Consider the following 22137-nt stretch of genomic DNA (forward strand, 5'->3'; position numbering starts at 1 on the left):
TTGGTTGAAATCATTGGGCAAATCAGCATGGACTTAAATGCTTTGTCACTCAGCTTTGTCCACAGGGGTAGATCTGTAACATTGCATGGTATTACAACCCCTAAATTGCAGGTCATTCAGCAAGGCAGCTGACCAGAGAGCTCAAGAGAGAGTGTGCCATATATGCACTGAATGTGTCAGTATCTAAGGAGGGTAGCATTCCCCGTGTTGAGGATTGTGATATGCGGAAATTGCTCTCAGAATTTGCTGATGTGTTTGCTGATATGCCTTCACAGTTACCCCTAAGGAAAAACGTTGACCATACCATAGTCCTATAGCCAGGTAGCAGCCAATTAATAAGGCCCCATACCATCTTTCTAAGGTAGAACGGGAAGAAGTGGCAACACAGGTGTGAGAATTGCTTGAGAAGAATTTTCTCTCTTCTGGCACTTCTCCTTTTGCATCCCCAGTACTCCTAGTAAAGAAGAAAGATGGTTCATATTGCATGTGCACAGAGACTTGAATAAGGCCACTATCAAGAATAGGTTTCCGATCCCCAGGATAGATGACCTATTGGATGAACTCAAGGGTGCTCAATTTTTCACTAAGATTGATTTGAGGTTAGGCTACCATCAAATCAGAATGAAACTTGGAGATGAGCACAAGACAGCCTTTCGCACAGAGAGAGGTTTATATGAGTTCAAAGTGATGCCTTTTGGATTGACCAATGCATCAGCTACTTTCCAAGCACTCATGAACAAGATTTTGCAGCCCCTTATTTACATAACTCTGCTGGTATTTTTTTATGACATCCTCATTTACAGCAAGGATAAGCAGGAACGGTTAGAGGTCAACATCTCCTACTGTCACCTAGAGAGAGAGGGCCTTGATTGTGGGTGTGCCCGCCCCTCGTGAGCGTAGGTGTGGTTTCCAGTGCCTCATGTGGTGCCACGCAGGCCACGGAGGTTCCCAGGTGGGGTGCACGGTTGTGTGCGCAGGTGTGTCTCACCTTACTGCCCTTGGGCACCTCCTATGGGCCCCTCTTTGTGGGCTGTACAGCAGTGGGTGGGCCAACCTGCAGGTCAGTCACCCTGGCTGGATATAGCCCCTGTTTTGGGGAGGTGTGTGCCCTTTCTTAGGGCCTGGACAGCCCTATATGGCAGGCTAAAGGGGTTGGCCCCTGGGGCTGAGGGTCAGCCCTCATGAGCAGGCTGGTCGGTGCCCTACTATGCTGGCTGACTAAGGGGGGGATGGGCTATATATATGCCTCCCCCTCCCCTCATTTGCGTACTTCAGTGCGGTGTCTGGCAAAGGTGTAGAGCCAGCCCACAGTAGCACTTGAGGAGCAGGGTAGTGGAGCAGTTCATCCACTCCCTTGTGCTCCCGTTCTCTTGGTTGTTGAGCTGTTTGTCTGAGCTCTCGAGCAGCCTGTTGGTTCCGAGGTTTTCCTCCACTTGTAGCGGGGTTTTCTCCAGAGATCACTTGCAGTTCTCACGTGCCTCTCTCTCCTTTCTCTCCTTCTCAGTATGGTGTGTTTGTGAGGCGTGCTCTTTCTCTCTCTCTCTTCTGTTCATTTCCGCTGCACTTCTCACATGGTATCAGAGCACGGTTCGCTTTAGACCCAAGGAGGGGAGGGAGTGTTGAGCCAACACACAGAGAGGAGGATTAGGGTGCTGTTCGGAGGTGTCTTTGAGGAGGAGCGTGTGCGAGGAGTGGACTGTTCGGGTGACCAGCAAAGGGTGACTTTGAAGGGTGTTTTCAGATCAGAGAGCAGGTCTAAGGGACGGAAAGCGAGGTGTGAAGGTACATTGGTCTGTCAGCCCCTTCATCCTCTTCTTCAGTCTTCTCCTTTCTTCAAGCCTCAGTTCCCTTCTATCCCATCCACCTTCTCTTTCAGTTCATTGTCCTCTTCACTCCAACATGGCGACTTTGATTGAGAAAGAACAAGACTAGAATTCCAATGTTGCCCATGTTCCTAGTCAACGGGTAGTTGGATGGGCTCAATTACAACGTCTAGCGGGTGATGATGGAGTATGTGTTATAGTCATACGACCTAGCAGATTTCATCTTGATAGGTGTTGCCCGACCAGATCCCCTGGCTTGGCATCTTGGATGCACAAGGAGGCCGAGACCCTGACTCAGCTCTGGGACCGTGTCAATGCCAGGGTAAGATCATTTATATTTCTTAACTATACTCCTCAAGTGATTAATCATGTGAAGCACATGACAATAGCCAAAAGTATATGGGAGCATTTGGCATCCATGTATAACCGAACCTCTCCCACGAAGAGGGTTTTACTAAGGTCCAGATGAGGCTGTTGGATCCCAAGAAGTCTTCATCAATGCGGGATCAACAAATTACAGGAACTTCAACATGAGATCCTCCAGGCGGGAAAGCAGATTTCATCAGAGGACATGGCTATTACCCTGCTATCCCAATTATCCTCTCAGTATAGGCCTTCTATTCATCCTTGATCACCAGTGGTAGGGTGAATGAGTTGACCTCAAAGGAATGCTTCACCAGGAGGAGCGCTTGGTCGATCATACCTATGACAGTTGGCATGAGGCTCTGACAACTGATCAGAAAGGCAAAAAGCAGTTGACAGGTGAAGAACGAGAAGCTCTCAAGGCATCCCGTACGTGTAACCGACGTGGCCAAAAAGGTCATTATTGGCATCAGTGTCCCCAACGGAACGCAGAAGGATCTAGTAACCAAGTGGCTAATAGTGTTACTGCTACGACCACGTATACTCCAGCCTTTTAGTAGCACTTTGCAGGCGCTGCCAGCAGGCTTTTCGGATCCAACTGGAGGATTGCTTGCTTGTTTGTGGCAGCAGGACCTACCGAGCAGGTGCACCGAGGAGGGAGTCATTTATCGAGGCAGGCTTTCAGGCAGACCTTGAGCCACGAGGAGCTGTTCCCGCTGACTCAAGTGGCAGTATGTTACCAGTTTGTATTTATGTTTGGATGTTATGACCTAACAAATCCAAAGGGGGTCTCCTAGTGTTCTGTTGCAGCTATTATCTGATGCTACTGGAGATCCAAAGAGTCAATAGATTGCCAGTGCGGGAATCTAGACACAGTTAATTGATCCTAGTGAGATGTTATATGCCCGTTGTCATTGGAGCACCGAAGTTCATCGATCTGGCAATAGTGTATGGTCTTGCCTCTTTTTGGCCTACCCTGGTAGGGTAGGTCTTAGTAATCGTTTTGCTTTGTGAAAGAGAAAATTCTACCTTTTAGATATTCAAGTGCATTGTAATTTTGTCCTCATCCAATTGGTGCTTGCTATTTTTGTCCCCATCTTTTTCTCCCCCTTTCTCTTTCTGTCTTCTTCTTCTTCTTTTCTGCTCTCTCTCTCTCAGCTTCGAGGGGAGGCCTCTTGAATGTATTCAACTTGTTATATTAGATTTATTGAACATTTTGCTAAGAGGGCAGCCCCTCTCACTGACTTGTTGAAAAAGGACGCCTTCAATTGGTCAGAAGAAGCACAGCTCAGTTTTGAAGACCTCAAAGATACCTTGAGTAATGAACCTGTACTTGTGTGCCCTGATTTCTCATGGCCCTTCATTGTCGAGACAGATGCAAGTGGCAAAGGCCTGGGGGTTGTTCTGAGACGAGCATGGAGTTATAGCTTTCGAGAGCATAAAATTTGAGGCCAAGGAATTGAACTATTATGTTTATGATCAGGAAATGTTGGCTATCATACATGCTTTCAAGAAATGGCACCACTACCTATTCAGTGGCAAGATTAAAGTTAAGACGGGATCATAGGACACTCAAGTACTTTCTTACGCAGTGCAATTTGTCCACAAAGCAGAAGAGGTGGTTGGCTGCAGTTCAGTCCTATGATTTCGACGTTGAGTACAGGAAGGGGAAAGAAAATGTGGCTGCTGATGCCTTATCTAGAATGTGGGCTTGCAGTTTGTCAGCCGTTTCCAACATCTATCAGGAGTGGATTCATGGGATTCAGGAAGAATATATGCAGAATTCCAAGGCAGCTCACATATTTTTGGAGTTACAAGAGCCTTCAAGCCAAGGGCATGCTGAATTTAAGCTGCATAATGGGCTGTTGTACTGCAAGGACAGAATTTATCTTGTGCTAGATTCAAAGTACAGGCTGCTGGTCTTGCACGAAATGCACTCATCTCCTATGGCAGGACATGCGGGTATCACTAAGACATATGAAAAGATCAAACAAGCTTCATCTAGGATGGCATCGCCAATAACTGAAAGAAGCCGATGATAAACTGAAGAGAGACCAGGGAACCTGATGAAAATAGAAACTCCCTGCTTGTCCTCTTCAACTGGGTCAAAGCCCAGCTGAAAGGAAACATAAAGATCCCCCTGTAGCCTAGGAATAGAAACCCAGCCTATAGCAAGTCTCTCGTGACGTCCGGGGAATCTAGGCACACCTGAAAGAAACCTCGTCCCAACAAACGAACATCCTTAAGGTGGGGGACGAGCTCCTGGGGAAGCACTGCAAGCATCCAATCTCTAGCCTGTGATCTGGAGGGGTGTGAACCAAAGATGTGTGCGAAGAGAGTCGTGGAACACTCATGCTCCAAGTCTTTTTGCAACTGCTACAGCTCTGTCTTTTGAAAATGTGAGGGTTCTCGCAGCCGATGTGTGCGGTAACGGATATGTGGCGGGATGTGGTTAAATATGTCATTGAATGCTTGCCTTGCCAACAGAATAAGGTGGACAGCCAGCTAACCGCAGGTCTCTTACAGCCATTATCTATTCCGAAAGGAAAATGGACTCACATAGCTATGGATTTTATCACAGGGTTGCTACACAGAGGGGATGGGATAGCATTTATGTGGTGGTGGATAGAATGACAAAACAGGCTCACTTCATACCCACTAAGACCCGGTATTCAGCATCACAAGTTGCTTGGCAATTTATTGAGCATGTTTTTTAGCATCATGGCTTCCCTCAGGAAATTGTCAGTGACAATCACTTTTGGCAGGAGTTATTCATAATAGTGGGTACTCTTACCACCCGGAAACGGGTGGATAGTCAAAAAGGGTGAACAAATGGGTGGAGGAATACTTGAGGCACTTTTGTCATGATACACAAAAGTCCTGGGATAAGTGGTTGGCTCTTGCTGAATTTTGTTACAACAGGACCAAGCACCTTTCTATTGGCATGAGCCCTTTTGAAGCAATGTATGGATGCAAGGTTGGGATGCCGCCTTTTATTTCAAACATGGCTGTGAAAAATCAGCAAGCAAGAAGTGACTTGGAAAGAATGGATGCCCTTCTGCAATTGGCTAAGAAGAATATGCAGGATGCCCAAGCCAAGCTGAAGAAGTATGAGGATGAACGCAAGAGGTATCTATCTTTTGAAGAAGGAGATTATGTGCATTTACGCCTCCACAAGAACCGTTATGCCTCGCTCAAAGGTAACACCAACACGAAGCTTGCTCACACGTATTACGGTCCCTACAAGATCATCCGCAAAGTTGGAGAGGTGGCATACGAGTTGGAGCTACCCAGTACCTCCCATATTCATAATGTTTTCCATGTGTCCCTGCTGAAGCCGCATATAGGACAGCATGTCCAAGTTCTTCCTAAGCTACCACCTATTGATGAGGAGGGTTATATCCTCTATGTCCCGACTCCCAGAGCGCATCAGGGGTTTTAGAGACCACGTGCCCCGAAACAAGGTTTACAGTGGCAAGGACTCCCTAGGGATGAGAATTCATGGCAGCCAGAAAGTACTGTCCAGGACTACCCCTATCACCTACCGGGCTGATCAGTAGTTGCTGTTTGCTGCCAGGATGTAAAATTTTGAGGGTAAAATTCTATGGGAAGGGATGGCTGTAATCAAGGGGGGGGTAGGGCTATTTTAGAGGCCTTTTAGGTGGGAAATGTGGAGGGACTATGTAAGTCCCCATCCACCACTCATTGTAATGTTTTGAGGTGACATCTAATCCTATCTACTCTCCCTTCTCCTTTCTGCTACCTGCTGCCTACACCCTCTCTCTCTCTCTCTCTCTCTCTCTCTCTCTCTCTCTCTCTCTCATTTCTCTCCCTCTCTCTCTCCTACCCTTTCTCCTTTCTTCTCCCCCTATCTCTCTCTCCCTTCTGCTCCCCTATTTCCCCTTTCTCCAAATCTGCCCCTACCCCTTCATTACATATACAGGGCCTTTTATAGGCAGCATATGCTGCCCTTCAGCAGATGGACAGACAGCAGTCGGCAGTCTGTCAGGTCGGGTCAGGAAAAGGGGACAGTTGGCCTGGTCTGTAAGGATTACAGACTGGTCAGGTCGACCAGCCCTAAGGCAATCAGCTCCTGTAAAGGAGAGCCTTTGGGCCTCTCCAGGCAGTTCATTCTGCAGCATTTCGTGGAGCCTTCCAAGGGTGTGCACACTGTGGGGCAAATCTATACATAGGTAGACATGGCAAAGAAGAGGAGTCTACATCAGTAGGTACAGCATTCTCTCTCTAGATCTGAATTGTCTTTTCATAATCGCCACAACCCCCCTGAAGACACTATGCATTGGGTACCGAGGACGCTTCAAATCTCGGAGCATTGACACAAACAAATCCGGGAGGGGTCCAAGGGCTCTCTCCTTGGAACATGCATGCACGCGGAGTGAGTTAGTGCTTCGATCTCTCTCTTTCCACTGCATAGGAGCTGGCTACAGCAAGCAACTCTCTTCTCTGGCAGGTATTTCTTCTCGAATAGACTAGCAAGAATGCATCCTTTTTTTATATGACAATGAGACAATGTCTGCCTGCCTGACCTTCAAGTTTTGGCTTGCTAACTGTCAGACCCCTTGATTTGTGTTTTCTTAAGCTGTTGCTACAAAAAGAGCAGGCATAACCTGTCAACCACGTATGCAACCTTTCTTTACTTGATAATGTCTGCCTTATCTTCAAACTTTGGCTTGTTACTTGTCAGACTCATTGTTTGCACGTGTACTGTTCAGAGTAGTTTCTATGGAATCATAAATAAAAGCAAGACCTGATATCTTTCACTGACAGACGAACTGCCCAATCACCTCCATACCCACTAGCAGGAAACTGTTTCTTTACAAAAGTAGTTGAGATCACAATGCTCCCATCGATTATTTCCTGCAACATTCAAAGCAGGCTCATCAGAATTTTAAACGGAAAAAAGTAGCATATTTACTACAAAGTGAATACCTGTAGGGAGCAAAAAAAACAAAAAAGAATTCAAAATGCAGCCTTATCTTAAAAAGGGCATGAAGATACAAATGCAAATTTCCAGCAGTTACACTATCACAATTTGCACAAATGAGCAGCAGCAACCGCATAAATCCTGGCCTGGAGTATAGAAGAGCAACTTTTTAAAAGAAAATTCAGGCATTACAGCATTATACGTGTCACATTGGCAGAGGTTGCGGGATTGATTCTCAGTCAAAATATCTCCTTTTGGACTCACCCCTCTAAAATATTTTCTCCCCAACGGGTATTGGCCAATAAGCTCTGATGATAGCACATGTAATAGTTTCAGAGCTTGTAATTTCTTAGCAGCTATCAAAGCAATAGGACAGCCAATACCATTTTTGCAGGATGATTCCCAATACAAAGCAAGCAGTTCATATTGGAGTTATACCTGACGTCCATATGATAAGCCGTCATGTCTCAACCACCCATATTGCTTCAGATTATCAGAGCCTTCGCATGTGTGGCGAAGAGTAGGTACACCATTACTGACCCCAATCCACATAAGTCCTGCAAACAAAGATTTTGGAATCCTGCATTGAATAGTTTGCAACATTTCAGCAATTCTGCTGCAAGAATTTACCAATAGAATCTCTATGTTGAACCTCTCATCTCGTGATTATTCTCTAATCTAATATGTAGAGGCTCAGGATATCCAGAAACAAAACTGCGGTGTCTTTTTTACTCAAAGGCCTGACATTTCAAGCCAAATGCAGCCAACTCCTCAGATACTCCACCTGGCACGTATTCCCAGGTACAAAGTTGGACGATACGTCCCCCAAAACAAATCCTCTTGATGTCTACCTTTGAACTGCAACCATATGATCAGCAACCCCAGAGTCACTAGCAGTTGCAGGGTCCACATGCGATAGCAGATATTAGAGAAATCAATACAGACGAATAGCAACAACTGCAGAAAATAGTCCTTTGGGGGACACAACTTTGTGAGATTGCTCTACTCCAGTCCAACTATTGACATCACACAGACCACTACCATGTATCATTATGGGATACCTTATTGTGTCAAAACAAAGCTAAAGTCCCCTAAAAGATTCTCTTTCTATAAATTGTTCCAAGTTGAGCAGAATAAATGTATTAACCACCTCATTAAATCTAACTGACCTGGGAAAGTTCCATAATTTTGGGCACTGGCAATGGTGTGATAGCTCTTAACTTTGATGATGGTGTGCCCTTGCTTGCCAACAAAGTGATTGTCGTTTTTGCTGCAAAAAGAACCAAGCCAAGAGAAAGGAGCCACATCGTGGACAGACGTAGAAATCTAGAAATTCCACCTTTCCTCTTGCTTTTCAAAGATTTTGGAAGTTTTTTGGCTACCCCTGTCGGAGCAGAAGTGTGTTCTGCATCTCGAATCGGGCGACGCCCGTGCAATGAAGCCATATCCGTGCACAAGTTTAGGGGAGGAATTGTGAATCGTGTACTCAAATTGTAGAAGTTAAGCTGGTTTCAGGAGATGGGCTGGCATTGGAAGGAACACCTTCTAAGATCGACCTATCAGTTCATATGGTTGCCGGCAAAAGGAAAAGAGTGAAGTTCGTATATTTTTGGTCATCAACTGAGTTTATTGTAGGCAGCCAGTCAGTGATGTAAGAGGTTGATCGTTATTTGAGTTGCATGATTCCAGTAGAACTTTTGCCAACCTAGCATCACCTACTCAACGTAGTTTAGCATAGCCTAACCTAGCCTAGTTTAGCGAGAGAGAAGAGGTGAGCACAGGGAAAGATTGCAAAGGGGAGGGAGAGGGAGGGATGGTGAGGGGGAAGCATAGATTTGAGGAGAGGGGGTTGGAGACCATCATTGATTTTATCGGACCTATCAGTCCAGCATCTGAAGCAAGAGAGAGGGAGAGATGTCAAGGGAGAGAGGGAGGAGGAGGGAGTCATGGTGAGGGGGAGGGGGCAGCAAGAGTTAAGAAGGCCTACGTAAAGCTAAGCAAGGAAGGCGAGGGCGAGGACTGTACAATTGCTAAGGGGTTGGGGGGGGCGTAGGGGGAGAGGGAGATAGTGAGGGGGAGGGGGAGGGTGAAGGGCAGGAGGAGGAGTAATGCTAATTAACCAACATTAACTTACCTTAATTTTTAGTGGGGGCTATACTAATACTAATTAGCCAACATAAACTAGCCTTAGTTTTCACGCCGAGGGGGGCAATACTAATGCTAATGGGATTTTCTCAAAGAGGAGACATATTGCCTATGAAAAAAGTGAAATAATTCGTTTAGTTGAGTTTAAAGGTATTGAGAGTGAGGGTGTTTACACACTATGGCCGTGCAAGCCTGCCCAACATTTAATGCATCTCGACCGTGGGTAGGCAACCTTGCTCGTCCATGCACCTCGAGCATGCCCACGGTGGGCCAAGTGTTTAAATACCCTGAGTTTACATTATCTTTATTATAGTTTATAGGTGTAAACGTTGAACACAAGTCAAACCCTACATGTTTCACCTTTAAATGGACAGAATCATCGACATGAGACATGACACAAGGCCATGAAGACCTTCAAATGTCAAAGGTATTATTTTATAACAATGAGTTTATGAAGTCCAAATCCTAGCACCTTTTAGAAAATGAAACATAACAAATACATCAATCAAGTCACATGTTTGAATTTGGTGTTGCAAGGGAAATCAAGACTTGCTAGTGCATCAAATATCCAACCTCGTCACCTCTTTTAATTTTGGAGCACTCCCTTGTACTCAAGAACATACACCATTAAAATTTGTTAAAGCACACAAAAAAAACACAAATTTAAAATTGTAATATAGCAAGAGAATAATGAAACATGTTTTATTATTATTTTAAATTACATGAACATATAACTGCGATAAATATAGATATAAAGATAAAGATAAAGATAGGTATGCGTACATATAACCATAACCATGCAGTGTGAAGAGGGAGAGGAAGAGCCCTTACTATCTCGATTCTCAAATCTATAAAACATCAGGAATGGGCACTTCCTCCAGTGTATTAGAAAATTGGGTGTAATGGGTGTGTTGCTTTTTTCTTAGAAGGGCATAAGGGTGTATCACTTTTTTGTTTAGAAGGCATAAGGTTGTGTCACTATAGTTTGTGTACAAGGATGTGTCGCTTTCTAATTATGCACGTGGGTACCACTAATATGTTGCTTAAACCACACAAAAGTATGTATAGTCTAAAATGGAAACCATTTTGAAAAAAGTATGAATGATCCGATTATCTCATAATTCAGCATCTACCATGAAACAAGGTAAAGTTTCTAAACATGTTGGAAAATATCTCTCTAATCTTATCTTCCAATGAGGATGTTTCTATTCTATACTAAATGGGAGAACTTCTTCTATGCATTCACATAAATAACAAGATGAATTTCATTCAAGGGGCTTGCCCTAAATGAAGTTGACATTGACTTCATAGAAGTGTATGGTAGTGTGCTATGGACAAGTTGGAGGTCAAAAAGTCCTTATCTTGGCAGATTCAGGCAGTTCAGAGGACATCATTTCCACCAAAGCAGCTAAGAAGGCTCAGTTGCCTCTTATGCCAAAATGGAACCAATGGCCTTGAATGGTGCATTTTCGGGGCAGCAAATAGAGAACAATAATCCATCTACCATGGCGATCATTGAGAGCCACAACAGGTTGAAGGTCGTGCTTTACCAAAAAAGCCACACCAGAAAAGGAGTGCTCTCCAGCATAGAAGATATCATAACCAGCAAAATGGCCTATTTGACCAGCATACATATGGCTGATTATGCTCTTGCAAAGCAATTATATCAGGCTGCAAGTGCCTGATATACATCTAGACCAGTTTCCATTTGCGACCATCACACATTCCCTGTACATTACGGGTGTCTTCAAACCCTTCATGCATAACCTCATAAACAAGCTGTGAGCCTCAGCACAGTCATGAAGGGAATCATCTGAATCCATCACCTGTTTTTGTTTCTTGTTGGAAACTGACTTGTCTTTGTGAAAGGTTTTCTCATAGGAATAATCCGCCATTCGAGTTAAGGAAAAAACTTGGGATCATTAAAGTTCATGCAGGTTGGATGTGTGTTTCATGAAGGTAGATAACCTATGTAGCTTGCATGCTCTTGCAAGCAAGGAGGTATAGTGTGTGTCTAGTTATAGATCTTGTCTTTAAGCTCTGCTTGTTGCAATTATTTGTTGATGGTAAATGGAATTAAACTTGCTCGAATCTCCATTTACAATTTCTATTATGGTCGATTTCATGGAGGACTACTTGTTTACTTTGATATTGTTTTTTCTCTAGCAAGTATAGGTTTGTGGAGTCTCGTATGTGAGATAGGTAGTGTAAGTCAGCCCATGGTTTTTAATGTTGGAATGGATTGAAAGCAAGGCCATCAATAGTCCCTAAGAATGGTGAATGGTTCTACCTGATGCTGCCAGTTAAATTGGAAATGTGTGTCCTACATACTGTGTTTAGATGGTTTTTCCCTGTTTGAAAGTTGCGCTTTATTTGCAAGATTGGAGTCCATGTTAGGGGTGTTGTGCTCTTGTAAAGGTGCTTGTTCTGTGATCTTGTGTTTCATCCTATCTTGTTGTCATAGAATGCAATCCACACCACGTAAGGCTCTCTTGTAATGTTGTAGTCTTTGAACACTCAGTCAACTGAGTTTACAATGCCCCATTCGATATGTCCAAGTTTTCTGAGCAAATTAATCATTCCACTTTTTAGCCTTAGTTCGGTGTGCAACCCAGTTGTTGATTTGGGGTCATTTAGTATTGCTATGGTATTACTACACGTTTTGTGCCATATGTCCTTTGCCCGTCAGTAGATGTGGACTGCTTTGCAGCGTCTCAAAAACATTGTCATTGTGTTTGTCTTTTGTAGCATTAGTGAAAAACAGGTGCGGAGTTGCGTGTTTTTATGGTGGGTTTCAGTAGTAGGCATTCAATGTTCGAGGTCCACATCAAATTGCATACCCACTTTGATTATGTTTAGGATGTGATGAAAGTTGCATTTCCTTGGAGCATCGCCTGTGTCAACTTGAAGTACTTCACATATGTTATGCAGAAGGAAGTCAACAACATTGATGAAGTCGATTTTTCCATGGAAATCCAAGATCTTTTATGGGGCTTGCTTGGCATAAGTCTCCGCACAATAATACATCGACCCCAAGCTATTTATGTTTTATTTTGCACATCCTCATGTCTACTGTGACAAATGTATTCAACCCAATTAGCAATACTTCGTCCAACACTATTAATTCTACGTTTTTGTAGAGGATGGATAATGTTTATAGCTTCTAAGGGCAGGCAGTATGGATTGATCTATGAATGGGTCATTTCAGCACCAAGAGTTTTAACATGTGTGTTGCCCTACTTTCTAGAGGCAGTGGACTAAGAGTCTCCTAGACATTGACTCTTGTGTTGTCGACGGTGACTTCAACAACCTAGAGTTTGAGGAGGACAAGCAGAGAGGAGATTCCTTCCTAGTGACGCCCATGGCTAAGAGGAGTACGTGGGAGCAATTCATCTTCACCCATCAGTGGTTGTGATCTGTGTAGAGAGGCGGTGTTCTCTAGACTTCCCAACAACCTTCGCTGCTCTTTCTGCCCATGATGGTTTGCTAGAGCGTCTTGGCACGTTTTATGTGGGAGATTGGGTGATGCATATAGGGGGAGAATGGGGTATTTTGGCAAGTAAGACGATGCTAGATCACTCCTTCATTGTGCTTCACTTAGGGTAGCTCCACCATGGCATCCCTCAAAAGGGGGTTTGTATTCTTGATGCTTTACTCAAGCAGGAGAGGTGGAGTAGGCCTTCTTTGAGATCACACAGTAGTTAGAGAGTCTTGTTGGGGGTAGGTGGGCTACTTAGTGGTAGACATGATCCAGAGGAGCAGTGAGGAGCTCCAGTCCCAAGCTCTTTATCGGTGACACTCTCTCTGTAAGAGCACAAGTGAGCACTCATGTGGGATTTGGCTTCCATAGAGTGACTCAAAGGACAAGAACCAATCTTGCTGTGGTTTGACAATTTATTACAATAAAATGTGGCCTTTAGACCATGGAGAGCTATCTATCTAAGCTCTCTTATCTTTCAAGGCAAAAATGGCACCAAATGCAAATCTAGTTTTCAAACAAAAAGTCCTAGTGCATAAGCATGCATCAATACGATCTCTCCAAATAAAATTAGTACCTAACACGAATGTAAAGGCAAGTTGGGAATTTCCCCAAGCCAAAAAATAAACCTCTTGGAATCTCATTACCTCGAATAATCCATCTTGGCATCATTAGCTTGTCACTACGAGGCTAACCCTTCCTTAATACACTAGATATTAGAGCAGTTAACCACTTGCCCAACCACAATGAACACTCTCTTGATGGGTACAATAATTCAGTCCTTCTGGCAATGCATTGCATGGTAAATAGCCTCTTGATAGTGTTCTCATAGAGGTTGCATGGGCCAACTTAGGCGCCTTGTGTGCAATTTCTTATGGGGACAAGTTCGGATGGTATGATGGACACTAGAGCCATGGTCACTTGGTAGACAACCCTAGGCATAGGGCTTTTGGGACTTGGAGGAAGAGGCATGAGAGCAGGTACATCTTAGGGGGCAGGCACCTAGATGGCAAAAATTGATGCAAGGTAATTGTTGAGGCATGGTGGGAGGGATTGCACAGTGCCTCAGACCCCCACCACTAGCTGGGATAGTTTTTAATGACCATGGTGCCTCTCAAGATCTAGTTTTTGTGGCAGTCCCTTGACTCCTACCACTGCAAAATTTATTAAGTAGGGCATGGGGGCCTTCTCCAATCCAAGTCTATGAGGGACATTTAAGTGGACAAGGTTTTGGATGCACTAATTGGCCCAGGGTCAGAGTAGTAGGTTGCTTAGGCATGTATTGGGCATTGATCTGATTCTAGTCTCAACTAGACAAGAGGGGGGTGAGGTGGTGCCTTTGGTTATGGGAGGGTTGGCCTCTCTGGGCGATTCAGTAGGATCATGGGTTTTGGCCCATTCGAGGTAGGGTGCTCAGGTAGAGTGGAGAAGGTGCCCTTTTTCTCTTACATGACTCAGAATGGGCGCTTGCACTTGGAGGTGGTAGCTTGGTCCCCCTCTAAAGAGCATCATTCATTGGAGCAACAAGTTTCCTTAGAGGTCATCTCCCATTTTTGGATGCAAGGGCCTATTCCCCCTCGCAAGAACATCATTGGTTGGAGCAACAGGCTCCCTTAGAGGCTATCTCCCATTCTAGTGGATGGTGGCATATGGACGCTTGCCCATTGGCCCCTAGTTGGATTAAGGCTGGTGCCATTGTTGTGCGCATATAGAGATCAGAAGATGATACCGCATTGTCTATGGGATTGCTAGCAGTGCAAAGGATCTAGGAAGGAGCCCTCGAGATTGTGGCCAGCACATAGAGGATGTAGTGAGACTTCACTTGGGGGATGTCTATGTGGCTGATAGAGGGAGGCCTTCTCTCCATTTCCTAGCCCCTCCAGCCTACAAGATAGCGAGTTTGTAGGATAGAGGCAAATGATTTGAACCCTCCTTCCTAGCTACACCCTTTGCCTTTGCTAGAGGATAGGTTATGGAAGATTGTCTACAACATCTGAGTTGCCATTGTAGGTTTGTTACGGGGTCCATCTGGTTCCCCCAATAGCCACCCTACACACATTTGAGATCATGGGACTTTAGGTTCTAGAGCAACCATCAAAAGATGAGAGTGTTTCTACAAAGCTTGACTTGTAGGTATTTTTTATGTCATTACTGTGAGAGGTATTCGCTGGGTGTATAGACCACCACCCTTGTTGGTAGCCCCTATTTCAGAGATTCCCTAGGTAGTGAGTGAGGTTCTTCTGAAAAGGGCTAGTTTTCTAACATGCAGCAATGTTTTTATTTTCCCCATGATCAACGTCCAATGGATTGCTAATTTGCATGCTTGATTTTCAAGAATTAATAGAAGTTCTCTTCTTTGTGGAAAAAAAAAGAGTGGAGGAAAGACAAGATAGCTAAATGTAAACCGATACAATATGGACAATGAATATGTGTGCATACCTCGTTATGGCTTAAGGCTTACTCACACACATTTGTCCTTAAGGGCTCTTTCTCTATGTTGTAATGTGCATATTCATGGCTGATGTTGAATTGCATAAAATTTTAAAGTTGTCTTTGACAGAGATCAGCATTTTCAAAGATAAATGCAAAGGATGTTAGCTTGTTGGAAAAGCAATTGTCAACCCTATGCCACCAACACAATCAAGTGTTCTCAACATGACATACAAGTGTATGTACATTAGCGGCATATTCCACTTAAGGATATCTCTCAATAAGGCTCACAAGTAGGGAACCCATGCATTACTGCTGCGTAATTCGTTAAGACATATATTTCAAAAGTAATGAATAGGTATCTCAAACTTCTTTTTTTGTTTCTCCCTTTCTATCATGCACTCAAAAAATATAAATGAAATTCACGTATGTCTGTGTCTACACAATGTGCATGTATGTGTTTACTCGTGCTATGTATGTTTTGTATGCATATGCATATGTGTATTTCATGATATGTGCATGTGTGCAGCACTCACATGTGTGTGTGTGTGTGTGCGTGTGTGCATGCGTGTGTGCATGTGTGTGTGTGTGTGAGAGAGAGAGAGTGACAAGCGCATGTGTGTGTGTGTGTGTGTGTGAGTGACAACGGCATGTGTGTGCATGTCTACACGTGTATATGTGTGTTGTGTGCATGTATGTTTTGTCTTGAGAGCCGGCTTTGCTGTATGCATATGTGTATGTGTGTGGGAGTCAAGAGTTGGTGGTGGTTCATGAGCCCATAAAGTCCAAGAGTCCAAAGTTGGTAATCCAAGAGGTACTGATAGTTAAGAGCCCAAGGGTGGGACGTGGAATAGTCCAAGATCTCGAGATGGTCTAAGAGTCTAGGGGTGGAAATAAGAGCCTATGGTAGTCTAAGTGTCCAAGTGTGGTAGCCCAAGAGCTTGTGTAAGTTCATGAGAGTAGGTAAAAGTCCAAGAGTGCATGGGTGGTAATCCAAGAGGTAATGGTAGTCCAAGAGCCCAAGGGTGGAATGCGATAGCATTTCATAACCTCTTCTCCTCCAAGCTGCCATGTGGTAAAAACTTGACCGTGGTTAATAGTTAGAAGAGATAGTGAGCATGTGGAAAAGCAGGCTCTTCAAACATCTTAACAATGCATCCTTAGAGCCTTGTCAAATGAGCATAGAAGGAGAAATTGCTTACCACATTCTCAACCTAGAAATAGAAAAATCCTTATCACATGCATAGCATAGAGATGGAAATTTCTTTCCACATGATTGGCATACAAATTCCTTGCCACATGCTTAGCATAGAGCTAGAAAATCTTCACCACATTGTGAGCATCGAGATACGAAATCTTATCACATCCTTAGTAGAGATTGAACTTAGAAGATCCTTTACACATGCTCAACGTAGAGATAGAAAATCATCGATATGCAGAAAGCATAGAGAGAGAATCTTGCGATGGCTCCCCATAATGCAAAGCATTCCATACTCTTTGGATTGTGTGTTCACTCCACTCTTGCGTTCTTATGCAGCCTTTTACGAGTATGCTCACTCCATCCATGTGTTCTTATGCACACTCACTCTTTGTGTCCATGCGCTCGCATCACTATCCAATTGTGCTCGCATGTTTTAAACCTATATTTCCTATGATATACCTTCAACCCTTCACTCCTCCCACTGCCACTCCCATTCTCCTTCTCTCTCCTCCTAGTTTGCATTTCTCATATTTTCTCACCCCTAACTCCAAACCCCATTCTACTTTCATAATCCTTCTCTCCCATTTCCAGTCAACCCTTGCAACCCCTAAAAATCCCATATTAGGCTTCTCAACCCTTATCCTGAGATTAGGCTTCTAAACCCTTACCCCCCTTTATCTATAAAGGAGACTAGCTATTCCCTTTTCAATTCCTGTAGCCTTTCTGAAACTTGCAACCTTTTGCTAAACCCCATGTCAACTCTTACTTACCCTTAATCCCCCAAAGAAGATGAAAATCTCCATGAACAATAATTCTATTCACCTAAGCTAATCGAAGAACTACTTTCCACCATTTGAACCTACATTTCTAACTGGAACTACGCTACAACTATGACCAATGATGGTACACGAGCAACCAAACATATTTGTAGGTGATCAAAACCTCATAACTTAAAAAAGACTTTGGCTCCATTGCTAGAAAGATTAACACCTTAAGAAAAACTGGATCACGGATAAGCATGCATGAGCAAGAAACCCTATGAAAACTATCATTGATTAATCATTCAAAGGTAAGGAGTACAAGAATGCATCCAATTATAGCCAAATTTTTTTTTTTTGCAAAAAGAGACTTCTATTAAGTATTAAAGAAAAACCGTTAGAGCAAGCTCCATACGGGATACATCATGCAATGCACGAAAAGCTCAAGAGCCAAAAAGAAAGGATTGAGGCTGAAAGTGCCATCTCAATCCGGTAGAAGCCTCCGAGAAAAAGGGAGAACCCCTCCAAACTCGAAGAAAAATAGTCCTTCTAGAAGAGGCTGCCCGTGAAGAACCCTGCATGCTAGCCCATATGGCTATCAAAGTGTGAACCGTGTCAGTCCAAATACCCGTGAACACCTGTAATGGGTGTATCTGGGTGCCATCCAAGGCCTCAGTACATCTGGCTCTCCAAATGTGCCAAGAGGAAATGCTAGCCAAAATCTCCCAAGAGGTGTCCACTGAAACATGAGAAGCTCTGAAAGGAGTAAGTGGTACATCCTGTAGAGAGCAGGGCTCTATCATCTGCCGGCGGACCGAGAGTGCCCAAGAAGAAGGCTCACCCTCATAAAACACCTGGGGCCCGGTAAGAGATAACCATGCGACCGAGCCCCAAGTCATGAAGAAAGGGGATGTGTGAAAGATGCTGAGTATCCGAGCAACCCCTTTCCAAACAGTCCTCGCCTGACTGCAGTCCCAAAGGCAATGTCGCACTGACTCCTCTGCAGAGTGACAACGAGGACAAGTGGGATCAGCCCCAAAACGTGATCTCCACAGGTTCACTGCAATCCCTCCATGAATAGAAAGCCAAAAGAAAAGAGTGATCTTTCTATTTCTGAGGGATTTCCAGAGCCTCCTCCAGAAATTTCTACGCAAGTCTGCGGTGATGAAGAAGCTTTCCCAATGGGGGGTTCTGGAGGGAATCCAACCCCTACTGTTCAGCTGAAACCTCCTGGCATTACCAACCGTGAAACGAAAGAAGGGAATCCCCCTCTCTCGGTGCCCATGATCTATCCATTCCCACTCTCCTGGGTCCCACTGCAAGCACCTGATAGGTGCACCTCCATATAACCACAACCTCCAGGATCCCAAGGCCAAGAGCAGAGGGTCGGGGTCTAAGTACCACTGCAGGCCCGCTCCAAGGTCCACAAAACCAGCAATCCTGACAGGCTGAAAGGCAACCTCAAGAAGAATGCCATCCCTGGATGTAGAAAGTAAACCTCCATCCCCAACATCAAATACCAGAGCGTCTTCCCCGAGACCTCGGAGAGCGATCACCTGTAAAGGAACTGATGTCCGCGAAAAAGCTCCCATCCAAGTGGTGGAAGTAATAGGCAGCTCAACTGTCCATTCCACCGGGATGGCTGCATCTATCTGCTGAATCCTGCGTGCTACCCCTCTGAGGTGACTCACGGACTGCAGTCTCTGATCCACAGGTAGCCTGATAAAAGATTTCCAAGTGCCTACTGTGTAGGCGGGGCCTCTCTCCCATTTAGACCACTGCATGTAATGGGAAGTGCCCAATGGTCTGGCATGCTCGTCAAGAATACTATCATTCCAAATGATCGGCTGCCTATCAATCTCTTCGACGGTAGAAGGAGGAATCCTTCGAAGAGTGTTCCTGAAGCTCCCCCAAGCTTTCAGGATGGCAGTCATGAGAGGAGAGGCAGGAGATCTGAGAGGGGCTGATGTGAAAATCCAGCGAGGGCTGTATAGCCAAATTTTATGATATTCTAGCATAAAAACTTGCTAGAATTTTTATGAGGCCATGATCTAGCCCAAATAATATCATTAAGGCAAGATATGGATGCAACATTGAGGAGCTCATAATTATGAGCACTTCTATTTTTATGAGACACCATTTTGATAGACCCATCAAAAATTTAGATCAAATTGAAGGATATTGCATATTAGCCCACGAATCCTATCAACCCCCTAAAATTTCTTACCCCTATTATTCCTTACCTCCACTCTTCTTTTCCTTACCACCACTCTATAAATCATTATCTCTACTCTACAAATCATTATAGCCACTCTACAATTCCTTAGCCCCACTCTACTATTCCTTACCACAACTCTACAAATCCTTAACCCTACCCTCCCCATTCTTTGAAATCTCCCCCCCCCCCATTCCCTTCATTCCTTCTCCCTTCATTTTTTAAATCCCCCCTTCTCTTTGTGAATCTCTCGGGACTCCCCCTTCATTTTTTTCATCCCGCCTGTCTATTTTTGAATCTCTCTCTCGAACTCCTCCTTTCCTTTCCTCTTCCTCCACTTCTAACTACCACTTGCACATCCGCGACCACCTTCTCCCTCCTCCACTTCCTTCCCCATCTCCTCCACCACAACCTTCTCCATTTCTTTCATTGCTTTCAATTTTGACACCACCACCCAAATGTGACAGTTTTCTTACACATTTTTTAATAACAAAATTTTTTTAAAGAGGTGGTCAAAGGCTGGAAATTCTAACCCTAATTCTAAATGGGCTTGTACATATTTGCATGTCTCTCCTTGTCTACACTCTTCTCCTCTCCCTCTTCATATTTGTTCATGGTATTAAGTAGTATATCACAACTCATGTTGCTATGGGAGGAATGGCAATATTGTCATTCCTTTGAACCTCCAGGGTCAACATTTGCTTGGGTGTAGCCAATCGCAGAACTATTTTTGGGGCCACGACGCGATGCGCTCTTGGGTGAGATTTTGATTTTTGCGTGGACCTGCGCTCTCGTTAAAAATTCTCTTGACAACATGATGCCGCACTGGCGTAATATTGAGACGCAATCTATTTATTCTGAACACTGCAGAGCTTGACACACGATAGCTCTACAGTACATCGTGCATCTCTGCACTACTTCACGCAGTGCAATCTCTAGCCTAACAATCTATCATCGTGCAACCTTTTGCTGCAACTTTGCCACTTGTCACTGCACAATGCGCCCATGCAGATCATGAAAATTCAAGGTTGGCTTGGAGAGACCACCGTGAAGGTTCTTGGTGTAATAATGAGATGCAATTTGTCATTCTGAACATCGCCATAGCAGTCTCTGGTCTGACCACCTCTTCATTGCGTAGCCTTTTGCCGTAACTTTGCCACCTGTCACTAAGTAGCGCACCCATGCAGATCATGAAAATTCAAGGTTGGCTTGGAGAGACCACTGCGTTGGTTCTTAGCGTGATAAATGAGACGCAATCTATCATTCTGCACATCATTGGAGCGCAGTCTCTAGCATGACCACCTGCCATCGCCCAGAATTCAAGGTTGGCTTCGAGCGACCATCGCAATGGTTCTTGGAGTTATGGCTCCGTTCCCTATTTTTATGTATTATAGGAGGAGATCTATGACAACCACCATGTTGGCAAATAGAAGGAGATCTATGACAACCATCACGCTAGTGTAGAAATATGATGCAGCAGAGAGATCGTTTGACAACAACGATAGTACAATAACAAGAGGATAGACACAATAGAGCAGAATAAAAATTCCGTATCAAATACAACTGATGGTGTTGTCCACCCGTGCGCTCTTTAGTAGAGCTTCAATGGTGATCTAGATAGACTCTGGATGGAGAAGGACTGGAGGTAGGGGTATTGGCATTCAATGTTGAGGCTTGAGAAGTGGCCTCCTTATATAGCCCTTCGTAGTAGACCAATTCCACCACAATGGTGGGCTGGTGGTGGCACATGCATATTGACTTAGCACAGTGTGTGACTAACTATGAGGATGGTGGCACATGTTTGCTTGACTTTTGCCACCGGCCAAAGACCATTGATCACTGACCATCGATCACGCGCGCGAGGGCAAATTCACATGCGAATGATCGTGCACATGCGACGAATGGGCATATCATCATGATCGGACCCCGCCATTGGGGGCGTTGCCCCCACACCCCCATCGGGGGTAGTGCCCTTGAACCCTTGCTGGGGGCATTGCCCCTAGACTCCCAAGATCAGGGAATAAAAGAGATTACATAAATGTAAAAATGCAACAATTGTTGAGAGCCTTAGAGACCAAAAGATGCAAGCCAAAAGATTGCTGAGAGCCTTAGAGGCCAAAAGATTACGTCCAACCATTTCTGAGTGGTTATGAGCCTCTTTGAGCAAGATGAAATTTGTACAACTCGGTATTGCCCCGCCAACCCAGCTTGTTGCATCAAAATTTTTTAGGTTTGCTACTCCAATTACTACCAAACCAATACTTATTCTGTTCAGTACTTTAGGAGCTTTTGTGGGGCGAAGCCAATGGAGGAGACGATGGAGAGGTTGAATACCATGCATATTGCCAAGACTCAGATTATGCCCCCCCCAACAAGACGAGAGTACTCTGTTGTGAAAATCCTGAGGCCTTCATCGACGTCTAGGGGGAACCCATACTGCACAACACTATAGAGGCCCTCTGTGACCAGGGCATCCGGTGGTGACATGCAGATATGGGGGGAATCGACCATGGGAACGAAGGGTGTCCACTAGAGCTAGCATTTCTAGTCCAAGTGAGTGCAATGCAATCACCTTAAACAAGAAGGCAGATAACATTGGGATCACGTTGCATCGAGGAGTGGTAGTAGTTACAATAGGCATGGTGAAGATGAGTGGGTGAACAATGGAGCGGATGAGTAGGGGAACATATGAGTGATGAGTTGGAGGAGGGAGCGTGCAACAAAGTAGATCAACAGGGGTGGAAGAGAGCTAGAGGAGGCTGTGTGGAGCAAAGTAGCA

General features: G+C 44.5%; 1 protein-coding gene across 4 annotated transcripts in view; it reads right to left on the reverse strand.

Moving 5' to 3' along the window:
* LOC147886493 (mannosyl-oligosaccharide glucosidase GCS1-like) overlaps window positions 1-9006 on the reverse strand; it is a 161609-nt gene extending 152603 nt beyond the window's left edge. For all 4 annotated transcript variants that reach the window (XR_015543283.1, XR_015543284.1, XR_015543282.1 and 1 more), the window contains exons 1-4: window positions 8301-9006; window positions 7916-7989; window positions 7570-7711; window positions 6955-7064 (exon numbers count right to left, since the gene is read on the reverse strand). Coding sequence is in view for 1 of the 4 variants with exons in the window: in XM_087395129.1 (XP_087251255.1) it covers window positions 6955-7064; window positions 7570-7711; window positions 7916-7989; window positions 8301-8576 (602 nt within the window). In the remaining 3 variants the exon portion in view is untranslated. The remainder of the gene's footprint in view (window positions 1-6954; window positions 7065-7569; window positions 7712-7915; window positions 7990-8300) is intronic.
* Window positions 9007-22137: the final 13131 nt, after the last annotated feature.

The sequence above is a fragment of the Dipteris shenzhenensis genome, chromosome 24 (assembly GCF_047967505.1).
Source record: "Dipteris shenzhenensis isolate YYH24624 ecotype China chromosome 24, Dip_SZ_1.0, whole genome shotgun sequence".
Classification (NCBI taxonomy): Eukaryota; Viridiplantae; Streptophyta; class Polypodiopsida; order Gleicheniales; family Dipteridaceae; genus Dipteris; species Dipteris shenzhenensis.